The following is a 13,790-nucleotide window of genomic DNA, read 5'->3' as shown; positions in this document are numbered from 1 at the left end:
GGTGCCTGGGTAGCTCAGTCAGTTAAGTACGTAGGCATCTGCCTTGAGCTCACGTCATGATCAGTTCCAGGATGGAGCTCCATGTGTCATGTGGTTGGACTCCCTGCTCAGTGGAGAGTCTACTTCTCCCTTTCCCTTTGCACCTCCCCCACACTCTTACTTCTTTCCTCCGCTCTCTCAAATAAATAAAATCTTAAGAAAAAATAAAAAAGATGAGTCAATGCAGTACAGTAAGATATTTTGAGAAAAAGACCACATTCATGTAACTTTTATTACAGTGTACTATTATAATTGTTCTATTTTATTATTGGTTATTGTTAATCTCTTACTGTCCCTAATTTATAGTTTAAACTTTATTATATGTATGTCTAGGATAAAACATAGTATATACAGGGGTTTAGTACTATCCACAGTTTCAGGCATCTATACGGAGTCTTGGAATGGATCCCTCATAGATGGGGGGAGTTACTATATATAAATTTACTATATACAAATATAATATACTGTATATTATGAAACAATTATGCCTGACCTAATAGTTTAAATGTAATTCAGAAAAATAAAAATATGCCCTCGAATAAGTATATTGTTAAAAAATTGGTGGTATGAAAAGTAATATTAATTACATAAAAATGAAATTTAAAGGTTTTGGAAAAGCCCTTTGAAATTCTAGGCAGTAATAAAGAGTAGTGGGTTAGAAAATCATCTTGTGTACTCTTTGGAGAACTCTTGAAAGGTTAATATTTGTCTTGCTGTGATAGGTTTAATTTTAGTGAGGGTGAGTTTGATGTTGGACCTACATGCAGCTTGAGACTCTGGTTTAATTTCAGTGGAATCTTAGCATGAGTGTGCCCTGCAAACATGGCATTGCACTTTTGAGCTCCCTTGCATGTATACAGAATAGTTCGGGTTTTATATGTTTGTAATACGTAATTTTACTAATTCCAAATCCAGAGCTTCAGGATGTGTATTTAAAAAAAAAAAAAACACAAAAACAAAAACAAAAACAAAAAAAATTTCCAAACTCACAGCTGTTTCATTTTAGCTCAGACAGTTGTCCCTTTTTCACTCTGGTCAAATTTGTCGGACGGCACAGTTATTGTTTGGCACAATAGTTGCTTGCTTGGGCACTCTTAATCCTATTGCAGGCATTAGAGTTCTAAAGCATCAACAGTCTCAAACAATCAGAAACTGTTTTTTCGTTTTCTGTCTCAGAATTGAAGAGACATGGCGATTGTGGCAGAAGTTTCTCGATGATTATTCTCGTTTTGAAGATTGGCTCAAGATTTCAGAAAGGACAGCTGCCTTCCCCAGCTCTTCTGGGGTGCTCTATACAGTTGCCAAGGAAGAACTAAAGAAATTTGAGGTGATTTATAATTCTAAATATTTGGCCCTTATTTTGCTATGAGTATAGCCAGTTAGTAGTTGGTGTCTCAAGACATTAACTGTTCATCTGCACATTATTTGTTGAAACAGTTGGATGATGACTTTATGGTCATCTTTATTACTGCCTCAAACACAGGCAAAGAAGGGGGAAAAAGAGGGCTTTATATTAAGTTCTCATGAATTACAAATAAAGTCATAATGACAAGAAATTCTGTTACAAAACACAAATCATGATTCCCAAAAAAAGATCTTGGCTTTTTAAAAAATTTCATAATTTTTTATTATCCACCATCTAAGGTGAAAATATGATGCTCTATACTATCAAAATCTCTCTTCCAAATATATTTTCTTGATTTTTATTTTATCTATAATTAGAGAATAGATGTGGATAGATAGATCGATAGATATAGATATACAATCATTGTAATGTAGAGTTGGCTCCAGAATTAAATAAAATACTTTTAATCATAAGCCATTTCTAATGACAAATGAAGAACGATGCCATCCTTGGATCCCCAAGACTTTTCAGTTACAGAGACAAAAACAGCAACAGTATAATCATATTCATGAAGGCCCCGCTCAGTAACTGACTTCAGTGTACTGCCTATTTGTGTGATCTCGGTCTACTCTATCCCCATGGGATGATAACAACCCTAACAGCTGCCTCTCACTTCCACAGAGGACCTGACAGAGTCTAAAGTTCACCATGTTTTAATTTGAAGTTTCTTTTCCCATCACTTCCCTCTGACAGGCAGGTGTGTACCCATAGATATTGACAGCAACGTCCTGATGCGTGTGTCTTACAAAGATCATTCTTGGTTGCTAATTCTGCCCCAAGCTCCCTGAGATGATTAAAAATAAGACTAAAAATCAAACCAAATCCAGTTGAATTTATTTTTACCTTGTAATGTCAGTTTGCCTGGCATTTACTGAGGCCTGTCAGAATAAATATGAAGTTTGGCTTTTTGCTTGTGGGGTTTAAAATCAAAGAGTCCTAGATGAGCAGCTATAGAAATCTATAAAAATGTTCAAATACTGTGTAAAATAAGTAAAAGTTATTCCGATGTCTGAATATGGAGTTATGTGTAACAAGCCCACTAAATTCCAGGAAAATAATTTCATATCTAAAATGTTTTCTCTTGGAAAATTTCTAGTGAAGAGCCACTATCCAGTGGAGTTCAGGTCCTCCTGGCATGAACCAGTGGTAGTGAGGTATTCATGTACTCCGTCTTATTATGCTCTGCTTCATAAAGGTTAAAACCTTCTGTAATTGGCTTACACTACAAAGCAGATTATGTCTGGTCCTTTTTGATGCTATTTTAGACTCTCAGATTTTATGGCAAAAGTTAGCCATATGTCTAGCTTCTATCATAAATGATTTTATCATTTACTTTTTAGTTAGTGTTCTTGAGAGACAGAAATAAATTTAAAAAAACAAGATTTTGTTCGAGGACACCCTTTTCCTGTTCAAATAATAACAGTTTGAGATGGGTCTGGGTACCCACTTGTGGTGTCTATCACTGCTCCAGTGGGAAAACAAACTCTATGACTCCCAGTAATGGCTAAAGCTGAACTTCCCTTCCTGCTTCCTCTTCTGGGGAAATAACTCAAGTTGTTTTATTGAATTGGAGATTAGACTTACTAAGACCAAGTCTCTTAAAGCAACTCTCAGAAGGAAAGCCATATCAGAGGCACAGATGTAGTAGTATATAAACAGTGTAATGAGCCAAAGGAAGCAGAGTTTTGTGATTTATTTTTTTTTTTTTGAGTTTTGTGATTTAGATGAGTACAGACTGCTGGACTGTACAGTTTTCTGTCCAGTGTCAGGATAAACACCAGTCATAAATCATACATATGAATTTGGAAAAAAAATAGATTCATTTTATTTTGACTAAATGATTCTTATGATAGAACTATGCTATATTGCAGAGAGAAAGAAGAAAGAGTATTTTACCTTTTGAAACTCTAAAGTGTACATAGGATAACCTCACAACTAAACAGCCATAAGTGGATTGGACATTTTAATCATTTAAAAACTTAACTTTTAATCATTAAAATGACAGTATAGTTATGAAATTTGCCCAAGATATAACAGCTCGAATTCAGATACATTCTGCAAAAAGTGGGTTTAATTATTTTAATAGACATCAGAATTGAAGTTTCTGGATTTTTAGAGTACATCTTTCATAAATAGAGAATTCTTTTGCAGATATACCTTTTCTCAGTATTGACATCAGAAATTTTTGAACCTTTCAGACTCACATTTGAGCACACATAAATATTTGTGTAATCATTTGTTTCATGAGAAAATTTTGGGGGCTGTTCAGTATTTTAAAAGCTATAATACAGCAGCATATATATATTATACATGTATATGTATTTGTATATATACACATATAGTTATTACTGTTTACCAATTTCTTTCATATTTTTGTTTGATCTACGCCCTTTCCTTAAGCCATATGGGTCATATTACTCTGCTTTAACAAGGGAAAATAAACCCTCATTAGAAATTGTCCTTTCCGGGATCCCTGGGTGGCGCAGCGGTTTGGCGCCTGCCTTTGGCCCAGGGCGCGGTCCTGGAGACCCGGGATCGAATCCCACGTCGGGCTCCCGGTGCATGGAGCCTGCTTCTCCCTCTGCCTGTGTCTCTGCCTCTCTCTCTCTCTCACTGTGTGCCTATCATAAATAAATAAAAATTAAAAAAAAAAAAGAGTTTAAAAAAAAAAAAAAAAAAAGAAATTGTCCTTTCCTTGTCACTACAGTATGAGGCCAGGTGCTCTCGCTGAGAGCCCTTCACTGATCCCCTCACTGACATGCGTGCTTCTCTGTGGTCTTAGGCTTTCCAACGACAGGTCCACGAGAGCCTGACCCAGCTAGAACTAATCAACAAGCAGTACCGTCGCCTGGCCAGAGAGAACCGCACCGATTCTGCTTGTAGCCTAAAGCAGATGGTTCATGAAGGCAACCAGAGATGGGACAACCTGCAAAAGCGTGTCACCTCCATCTTGCGCAGACTCAAGGTCTGAATTACACCTCTTCTGTCGCTTAGAGACCCAGAGGACAGGATTGGGCCATTTGAACACATTAGACATAATCTTAGTGATTTTGTAAGATTGGGTAGCAAGAGTGGTTTATATAATAATTTACATTGTAAAGGATTACAGAGTTCACATTGTTGAGAAAATGACTTCCCATAAGAACATTGGAATTGGTGGTACCATCTCTATCTGTGCATATGGACTTTAGTTTTTATCATTTTCTTTTCACATCTAGCATTTCATTGGCCAGCGTGAGGAGTTTGAGACTGCACGGGACAGCATTTTGGTGTGGCTGACAGAGATGGATCTACAGCTCACTAATATTGAGCATTTTTCTGAGTGTGATGTTCAAGCTAAAATAAAGCAACTCAAGGTAATATAGTAGTGATTTTTCAAATTGCAAAGAAGGTGTGAAGAGGAAGGGATTTGTAGATCCTCTTGTAAAGAACATAGTAAAGAACTCTTTTGAAAAAAATTAGTTCTTGATTGGAAAAAAAATTCAGAAAATACAAAATATATTTAAAAAAATAAAGAACATTACCCAGAGATCGCTACCATTAGCCTATATACTTTAAATTATTAACTTCATTGCCAAGGTGTTAGGAATCTTGTTTTTTGGCTGTTTTTCTTTTCTTTTTTTCTTTCTTTTTTTTTTTTTTTTTTTGCTTTGTTGCTACCACCTTCAAATAGCTTATTTGACCTCCATGTTCCAACTTTCTCATGTTGGAATTTCAGTCCACATTATTATTCCCTATCCTTAGAGGCCAAGTTAATTTTTAAGCATAATTGTTATGTTTCACCATGCAGTTCAAATGCAGTGACTAATTAAAAATTTATATAGGAGTGATACACATTAAATATAAGGAGTCCCTAAAAAGGAAAAGTGTTTTAACAACTTGAATTATGCAAGGATAAAGTCTCAGGATGAAAAAAATCCTAAAATAGATTCTCAGGATGAAAAAAATGTAAAATTTTTTTTTTTACAGCGAGCCCTGATCCTATACCCGATCCGTCCCCCACTGACTATTCTAAGTTGTTTCATAGACAAACCAATATTTAAAACCTTCAACAGGAAATTTCTACCAAGTGGCAGTTGAATCTTTTCTTTTTAGACTCTGGCAGGGTCACAGAACTTACCACCATGCTCCCTTTTCATTAGTGGATAATTTCAACTCTTCTAGAGTTTATTCTTGTATTGAATTAAAATTTATCCCTGAAATCTATCCCTACTAGCTTAACTCATTTCAACTTTATATAACGAGTATAAATAATCCTCTAGAATTCCTTGTTTTTTAAATAATTATAATCTTTTCTGGTTATGTCCTAAAATAATAAAAGAATCATCTGAGAAGAATTTGTGACATTAGTTATCATTTAGTTGGTTTCTCTTAGTCATGTTTGACATATGATCAGAAAATCTAAAATTAAAATATTTAATTAACTCTCTAAAATGTTAAATTTATTTCAGTGGCACTGTATTGGTTACCATTGCTTTTCATTAGGGATAACCAATACTATCAATGTTATGATGGGTTTAAATGTTTTTTTTTTTTTTTTCTGTGATTCTCTACCCACACTGTCCATGGTGGTAAATTTTATTAGCTGAAGGCGCCGTTCTGGTCATGGAATTCTGATGATTCCATTTCTGACTCCTGTTCTGATTTAAAATTTTTATGTTTGACTTTAGAAAGTAATAGCCTCTTGGCTTATCACCCTATATGGTAAATTCAATATCCCCTGCATGGTTTTTCTAAATATATATCTTATAATTATTTTATGTCACTGCGAACAACAAAAAAATTACATGAGATTTGTGTTCCCTAGGCCTTCCAGCAAGAAATTTCACTGAACCACAATAAGATTGAGCACATAATTGCCCAAGGAGAACAGCTTATAGAAAAGAGTGAGCCCTTGGATGCGGCAGTCATTGAGGAAGAGCTAGATGAACTCCGGCGTTACTGTCAGGAAGTCTTTGGGCGTGTGGAAAGATACCATAAGAAACTGATTCGCCTGCCTGTATGTGATGGTTTTTTTTTTTTTCTTTTTTTCATTGTCACAAAGTCTAAAGAGAGTTAGTTATATAGGGTTAGGTAGCATTGGACAGTGGGGAAAACCCTAGACTCTGGAGCCAGAATGCCTGGATTCCCTTCTGAGCTCTGACATGTGTTGGCTACATAACCCTGGGCAAGTCACATCTCTTGCCTTGGTGTTCTCAAATGTAACACTGATCTAATAATACTACCTACCTTATAGACAGGATCGCTTCAGATAGGAAACGAGTTAGTATATGTGTAAAAAACTTAGTACATGGCAGATATCTTCTATGGAAAGTAAAGAAGGTTCTAGAATAAATAAGGAGATGATAGTGAGCAGTGAAAACAGTTGCTCAGTTGATGAAGTTGTTTAGTTGAAATTTTTTCTCTTCCACTTTCCTAATAGCTACCATAATCACATCACAAAATGTTAGAATATTTGGAATATTCTGTGATAAAATATATTTTGCTTCTGGGATATAAGGTAAAAAAAAGGACCAGGTAAAGTTTTCTTAGTAATTTCCTTTTATTCCTGAAATGTGCCATTGTGAACCCATTGTGTTGCAGGCGCACTACTCTGCTGCATTTATTTACATAATCTTATTTAATCTTAATTATTTGAAGTACATTTCAGTATTATTTCCATTTCACCAGTGATAAAACTGGAGCTTTGCTAGATTAATTTATACAACATTTTAAAAAGTGATCAAAGGATGCTTACTTATTTGATGTTAGGAAGTTATAAATTATCCCCACTGAGGTAGGAATATGGCCCAGATAAGCTTGAACCCTGAGAAGCAGAACAAACAGTGGTAAGGGCATCATCTGACCACTGTGGTAATGGAGTTGGGTTGCCTATATTTCTAGCTCCCAGATGATGACCATGACCTCTCTGACCGGGAGCTGGAGCTGGATGACTCTGCAGCTCTCTCAGACCTCCACTGGCGTGACACCTCTGCAGACAGCGTGCTCTCTCCCCAGCCTTCCTCCAACCCCTCCCTCTCACTCGCACAGCCCCTGCGGAGTGAGCGGTCAGGACGAGACACGCCTGCCAGTGTGGACTCCATCCCCCTGGAGTGGGACCATGACTATGACCTCAGTCGTGACCTGGAGTCTGCTGTGTCTAGAACTCTACCCTCTGAGGATGAAGAGGGTCAGGATGATAAAGATTTCTACCTCAGGGGAGCTGTTGGCTTATCAGGTAGGAAAGAGCTCTTCCAATAGGCCAACTTAAAAGAAAATAAAAAGGACTGAATATGGTATTAGAAATGCATAAACTAAGCAGAACTTTCTTCTTCCTTCTTCCATTAGAGCAAATTGCACATAATAGAATAATTGCATTTAATGTGATTATCAAATATAAAAGTTGACATGATCATTGGTTTATCCCACATAGTGTTACATTCTTACTATATGACAAGCACTGTATAAGTATTAGGGATACATGGTTCATTCTAGTGTGGAACACTGACAGATAAGAAACAGCTGTGTGAAGTGTTCGTTCTAGGATAGTAATAATGTACACATGGTGGTACAGAAATACAGCCAAGGGGTGACTAACCAGAGCTTTGAGGAAAGGCTTTAGGGAAAAGACTCTTGAGCTGAGACCTGAAGAATAAGTGAGTCACCTAGATAGACACAGCAAAGTTCAGAGGAAGAGAAGAGAGTTGCACACCGAGCTTTATGATCAGCCGCAGAGCTTTTGGTCACCAGAAGTTTGTCCAGAATGAAGGCTGTAGACTGGGAGACATAGAGTGGACAAAGAGGAGGTGGAAAGGCAAACCAGGACATGGTCATAAAGCAGCCTGCTCACCACAGAGGGGAGTTCTCTCCTGAAGGCACAGGGGCACCACCACAGATCTCTAAGGAGGAGTTCACATGATCAGATACATACTTTCACATAACCTGTCTCAATACTAGGTGGAAGGGATCACGTTGGAGAAGAGCTCAGATGGAAACATTTTATGATCAAGGATAGAGATGGGATAGTGGCCTGAACTAAGGAACAACATCAGGGATGGAGACAATGGAATCATGAAAACTCTCCTCCTTCAGTGATGGTTCATTGAACTGGGATTGAAGCAACTTTCGGACTTGGGCATCTTGGTGAAAGATGCAGAGAATGTTGTGGGTATCTGTGGGCCAGGAGACAGGGCAATGAGAAAGGGTGAGGTGATGATTTGGTGGTACACACCTGAATTCGAAATACTGTAGAATATGCAAATGGAATACCCAGCAATAGATGCATGGGTCTGAAATTCTAGAACTGGAAATGCACATTGTGTGGCTATCCATGAATAAATGGTAATTGTCCCTGAGAGAAAGATCACCCAGGAAAAACATATGAAGTAAAACAAGAAAGATAAAACACTAAGACACACATATAGTGAAGGGGTGGACAGAGAAAGAGGAACATTGTACAGAAGGTGAGGAAAAATAGAATAGAGGCCAATTTGCAGCCCTTGTAAATGCATCTCAAACATTCTGCAAAAGGCTGCCTCTGCTTGTTTCTGATGGTTCACGTTTGGATTCCCAAGGATATGACATGATCTAAAAAGAACATGATTTCCCTCATTTCTATTTTGTTTTCACAGTAGAGCCTACTAGGTATTTCTTATCTATAGCAGTGCTCACCAGTATGTATCCACTAGCCACATGTGGCTGTTGAGACCTGAAATGTGACCATGCAAAATTGTGTTTTGCTATGTCAAATGAACTTACATAAATTTATATGTTTCAAAGAGTTAGCACAAAGAAAGAATGCAAAATATTGATAATATCTATGTTGAAATATATTACAATTTTGATATATTGGTCCAGCAAAGTAAAGAACTAACATTTTCACCATTAATATGTCTCTTAAAACCTTTAAAATTACACACGTGGCTCACTTTATTTCTATTGGACAGCACTGCTCTAGAATCTGTCTAGATTGAAATCTCAGTTCTGCCAATTACTGGCTATTGAAACTTGGGTAAGTCACTTAATTCCTCTGGATCTCAGTTTTTCTTATCAATGAAATGGGAATAAGACTTCCATGTACCCTATGCAGTTTCTTCAAAGATAAAGGAGTGCTTAGAACGGTGCTCGACTCATAAAGCATTTTCAGTGTGAGCTTTTAAGATTTATTTCAGGAAATCTTGGGTGAGCATGCTCACACTCCTCTGTATATTCAAGAGCTGTCTGTCTAGAGTGACTAACTTCCTTTTTTTCTCTAGGAAAGTTATTTCCCGCCACAAGGAATCTAGCTGTCAACTTAGACTGTGCTCTTTTTGCAGATGTAATGATCCCCGAAAGTCCCGAGGCCTATGTAAAACTCACAGAAAGTGCAATCAGAAATACCTCTGGTAGGCACAAAAAGCCAGCAAGCCTCCTTCCCTCACCTGTAACAAGCCTCCTCTCTGAGCACATCTGCTGTACCTCTCACAGCTCTGTGACACCAGCATGTTAAGAACAACCTTTCTCTTACTGCTACAGTAGAAAACAAACAGAATCCAAAAGTATTCTGTTGATCAACAACAAGAATAAGATTTCAAGTTTCAGTGAAATAACTTCTCATTTTGTTAAAGGGGAATGAGTTTCATTAGATGTAGACCTAAAATGCCCATGAATGGCAGAAAATAGGAGATGGAACTACTAGTATTCAGCATCTGTGCCCTAGTGTCCTGCTTGATTGTAACCATACTGACTTCATGATTTCCAGGGCTTATAGACTTACCTGGGCCTTAACCTGTGCAGTTAGGGCAACTGGGGACTCTCATGCCCAAGTCTGCCAGCCTGCATTTGTGACCTCTGTTCCACATGTAAGACAAGGGGTGAGACCAGATGTTTGTCTCTAAAAAAAATTATAATTTTTAATAAGTCTTGCCCCATAAAATAAAGGAAAATGGAGCCAGTTTTGTTTAATGTTGCACTAGATAAACTATAGTTTAGCATAGTTAAACAATTTGGGGGAAGATAGAATAGGATTCAAACACAACAATATGATACTGAATTGCAAAGGTATTAGTTTACACTTAGTTTTTGAAGAAAAGCTAAAGAACAGGAAGCAAAGTAGCATTACTGAAATGGTAACTTCCTGAGTGAACCCCAGTGAGAGACCTCTTCCAGGTGTATTTAGCCTTTTTACAAAAGAAATTAATAAAGCTTACTAATACACATTCTGCTTTCACTCTGTGTTAGCTTCACTCTGACAATCAATGTTCTTGTTTAGTTCAAAAATTATAATACAAGCGCACACGCACACATTTTGCATACACACATTTTGTGCATGCACAAAAGGTGTTATATCTCTGAAAGGTGATGAGCCAGGAGTTCCAGGCCCTGAGAGCATGCTTAGATGCAAATGCTAAAATCTTAGCTTTCTCCTGGTTTTGTTTTGGGTTTTAAACTAAAGCAAGCCATTGGTAATTTAGTGTCTCCACCCATATGTAACTCAAGCTAGTCTTTTCTGGGTCACATACCTTAAGTGAAGGATGCAGCCAGGGGAGACTGTCTTCTACTGAGCACTGTCTTCTGTTGAGATGCGGGAAGAAAACAAAGGATTATATCTATTTTGCTTGATAAGTGCCTGCAGAGGGAATATGAGAAATAACTGCCTCCTGTTTTGCAGGAGAGCATAAGGCACCACCTTGGGCTTTTGGAGAAGCCTTCCACAACTTACGACATGTAGATTTTCAGGGAATCAGCTGGAAAAGGAGCAGATACACAGGCTGTTAGAACCCATTGCAGAGCCCTTTTGCAATATCTGCTGCTAGGACTCTTAGCCAACCACATTCATTGATTGGTCTGGTCATTTGAACTTCTAACTCACCAGCACGTTAGTACTAAATTCGCTTTGTAATTGCGTACACATATGCCATTTCTATATCACCTTAGCTGAAGTAATTTCGTAAACTTCTTAAATGTCAAGCATGTAAAGATTCTTGTGGTTGACGCTATAGGAGCTCCCAGTGCCTTAGAGTCACAGATCCGACAACTGGACAAAGCATTGGATGAGAGCCGTTTTCAGATGCAACAAACTGAAAATATTATCCGTAGCAAAACTCCGACAGGACCGGAGCTAGATTCCAGCTATAGAGGCTATGTAAGTATCCTGACCCTTGTGATCCCAACATGTACCTAGAAATCATAGTTGTGTGACAAAGAACAGTCTGTCTGCGGCACAGAGCTTTCTGAGCTCTCTAAGCACCACACTGCCCTTGAACTCGTTGGTTTGGGTATACAAAATGAAGCCACGCTAGCACGTTACCTTTTGAGTAAAACTGGCCCGTGCTCAGACACACTAACCTACTACAATGACCAGCCTGTTCCTTTACATGGAGAACTCAGTGAGATCCATTTAATTGAAAGCAACAAAATGCTTTGGCTCCCAAACATGATTAGGCATTTTTCCAAACTCAGCTAATAATTTTGGGGCCAAAGTTATCCTTGAAGCAGCAGATATGGTTAATGGATTACTAACATGGATTTTTTTTTTTTTTTTGTAGTTCTTTTCTGGGGTTTATTGATTTACTTACTGGCTTTGGGAATGTTTTTATCCTCTGTTATCAATATACTCATTCTGGAGAAAACAAATCTGACTTACAAGAGGGATTTGGGAAAAAGATGGCAGATGATTGTATACGTTACTAACTTCTGTTTTCGAAGTTCCTACCTAGTGAAGTATATACTAAGTTTATTTGCTCTGCTCAAGTTACTGACTAAATAATTTTTCCTGGAGAACTACCCATTTTCCTACACATACTTAAGCAAGAGAATTTAAAACCAAATCTCTTCCAAGGCTCAGCCCTACTTTTCATACCCAAAAGACTGCCTAGTAAAAGGAAAAGAAAAATTACTTCCCTAAGTCTAATGACAAATGTACTGCTTTTTGAAACCAGGGAAGAGAACTGTTGTAGTTATATATGCTGATATTAATGTCCTCACGATTACAAGAGAGGAATCAATCATGAATTCATTTCCTGTCCAGTGTAGTCTGTTATACCAACTTCTGTTATAGTGAACAGAATATATAAAATATAGTCTCTTCTTAAAATATATTCAGGTTTTATGGTGACCATGCTGATATCACTGAGATTATATTCAATCTCAATCAAAAATAGTCAAAGTAATTTCATGGCAGTGTTATTTGTTAAAGACCTTGAAACATAACTTTATGGTTAGTATAGCAAGAATTTTCTGAAATGCTGTGCATGACATTAAACGTAGGGTTGGAAGGTTTTCCTTTGATGTTAGAATTTATTCCCCTAACACCTATTAAACATTGCTTAAATTTTCTTGTGAAACAGCTGTCTTTAATAGTACTTTCTGCTTCTAAGTATTTTAATTATTTAATGCAAAAAAATGTTCCTTTGAGATTTGTGGTAATATTATTGTTCCCACATTTCAGTTTAAGAAAGAGGAAGCAACTTGCCAAAAATTATATATTGTACTGCCAGCTGAGGGCTCTAAGTTTTAAATCCCAGATTGGTTTTTAGTCTGTTTTGACTCAGAAATTTAAAATAAATTTTGAGGGATTCTCATGCAAAACCCAGTATGCGAAGTGTATCTTCAAGGCATTGTTCTCTGTGTGTATGAAACTGTCCTGTGTTTAAGGAGAATGTTTCTGAACTTGACTTTTCTATTTTCAGTGGATTTTTTTTCCCACAGAATAATAAAACACAGCCACTGTCCATTTTAAGGAATAGAAAGATATTTTCCCCCAGAAGCTCTTGCACTTGTGAGAACCTGAGAATTCTGTGACAGGAGCCTATATTCTATGTCTTAACAGATGAAATTGCTGGGTGAGTGCAGTGGCAGTATAGACTCAGTGAAGAGACTGGAACACAAACTAAGGGAGGAGGAAGAGAATTTTCCAGGCTTCGTTAACCTGAATAGTACGGAAACCCAAACAGCTGGTGAGTGAGTGATGCTCAGTTCAGGAAAGAGGGAAATAGGAGATCCTGAAGCACCTTGTGCCCTGTGTTACCCTGTGATGCTCATCTCATTCTACATGATTCTCTCCTGAGAACTCTTCTCTGCGTTACAGTGATCTCCTAACAGAAGAGGGGGTGAACAGCATTATAGTGTTTTCTTTCACATACCATTTATTTTATGTACTGTCTCAATATCTCTCATCTGGCATTTTTATTTTATTTTATTTTACATTTTTTAAAGCTTTTATTTATTTGAGAGAAAGAGTGTGAGTGGGGGAAGGGGCAGAAGAGGGAGAGATAATCTCAAGCAAACTACACTGAGCAATGAGGCGACATGAGGCCCAGTCTCACAACTCAAAGATCATGACCTGAGCTGAAATCAAGAGTTGGCTGCTTAACTGACTGAGCCACCC

General features: G+C 37.4%; 1 protein-coding gene across 17 annotated transcripts in view; it reads left to right on the top strand.

Annotated features, from left to right (window-relative positions):
* SYNE1 (spectrin repeat containing nuclear envelope protein 1) overlaps window positions 1–13,790 on the top strand; it is a 448,999-nt gene that overhangs the window by 415,457 nt on the left and 19,752 nt on the right. For 14 of the 17 annotated variants that reach the window (XM_077897049.1, XM_077897055.1, XM_077897084.1 and 11 more), the window contains 8 exons: window positions 1,216–1,366; window positions 4,227–4,409; window positions 4,663–4,800; window positions 6,252–6,443; window positions 7,328–7,661; window positions 9,739–9,807; window positions 11,404–11,546; window positions 13,233–13,359. In XM_077897049.1, coding sequence (XP_077753175.1) covers window positions 1,216–1,366; window positions 4,227–4,409; window positions 4,663–4,800; window positions 6,252–6,443; window positions 7,328–7,661; window positions 9,739–9,807; window positions 11,404–11,546; window positions 13,233–13,359 — 1,337 coding nt within the window. The remainder of the gene's footprint in view (window positions 1–1,215; window positions 1,367–4,226; window positions 4,410–4,662; window positions 4,801–6,251; window positions 6,444–7,327; window positions 7,662–9,738; window positions 9,808–11,403; window positions 11,547–13,232; window positions 13,360–13,790) is intronic. The other 3 variants (XM_077897071.1, XM_077897062.1, XM_077897102.1) reach the window with 1 other exon arrangement.

The sequence above is a fragment of the Canis aureus genome, chromosome 1 (genome assembly GCF_053574225.1).
Source record: "Canis aureus isolate CA01 chromosome 1, VMU_Caureus_v.1.0, whole genome shotgun sequence".
Lineage (NCBI taxonomy): Eukaryota > Metazoa > Chordata > Mammalia > Carnivora > Canidae > Canis > Canis aureus.
This window is presented reverse-complemented; position numbering and strand designations above follow the sequence as displayed.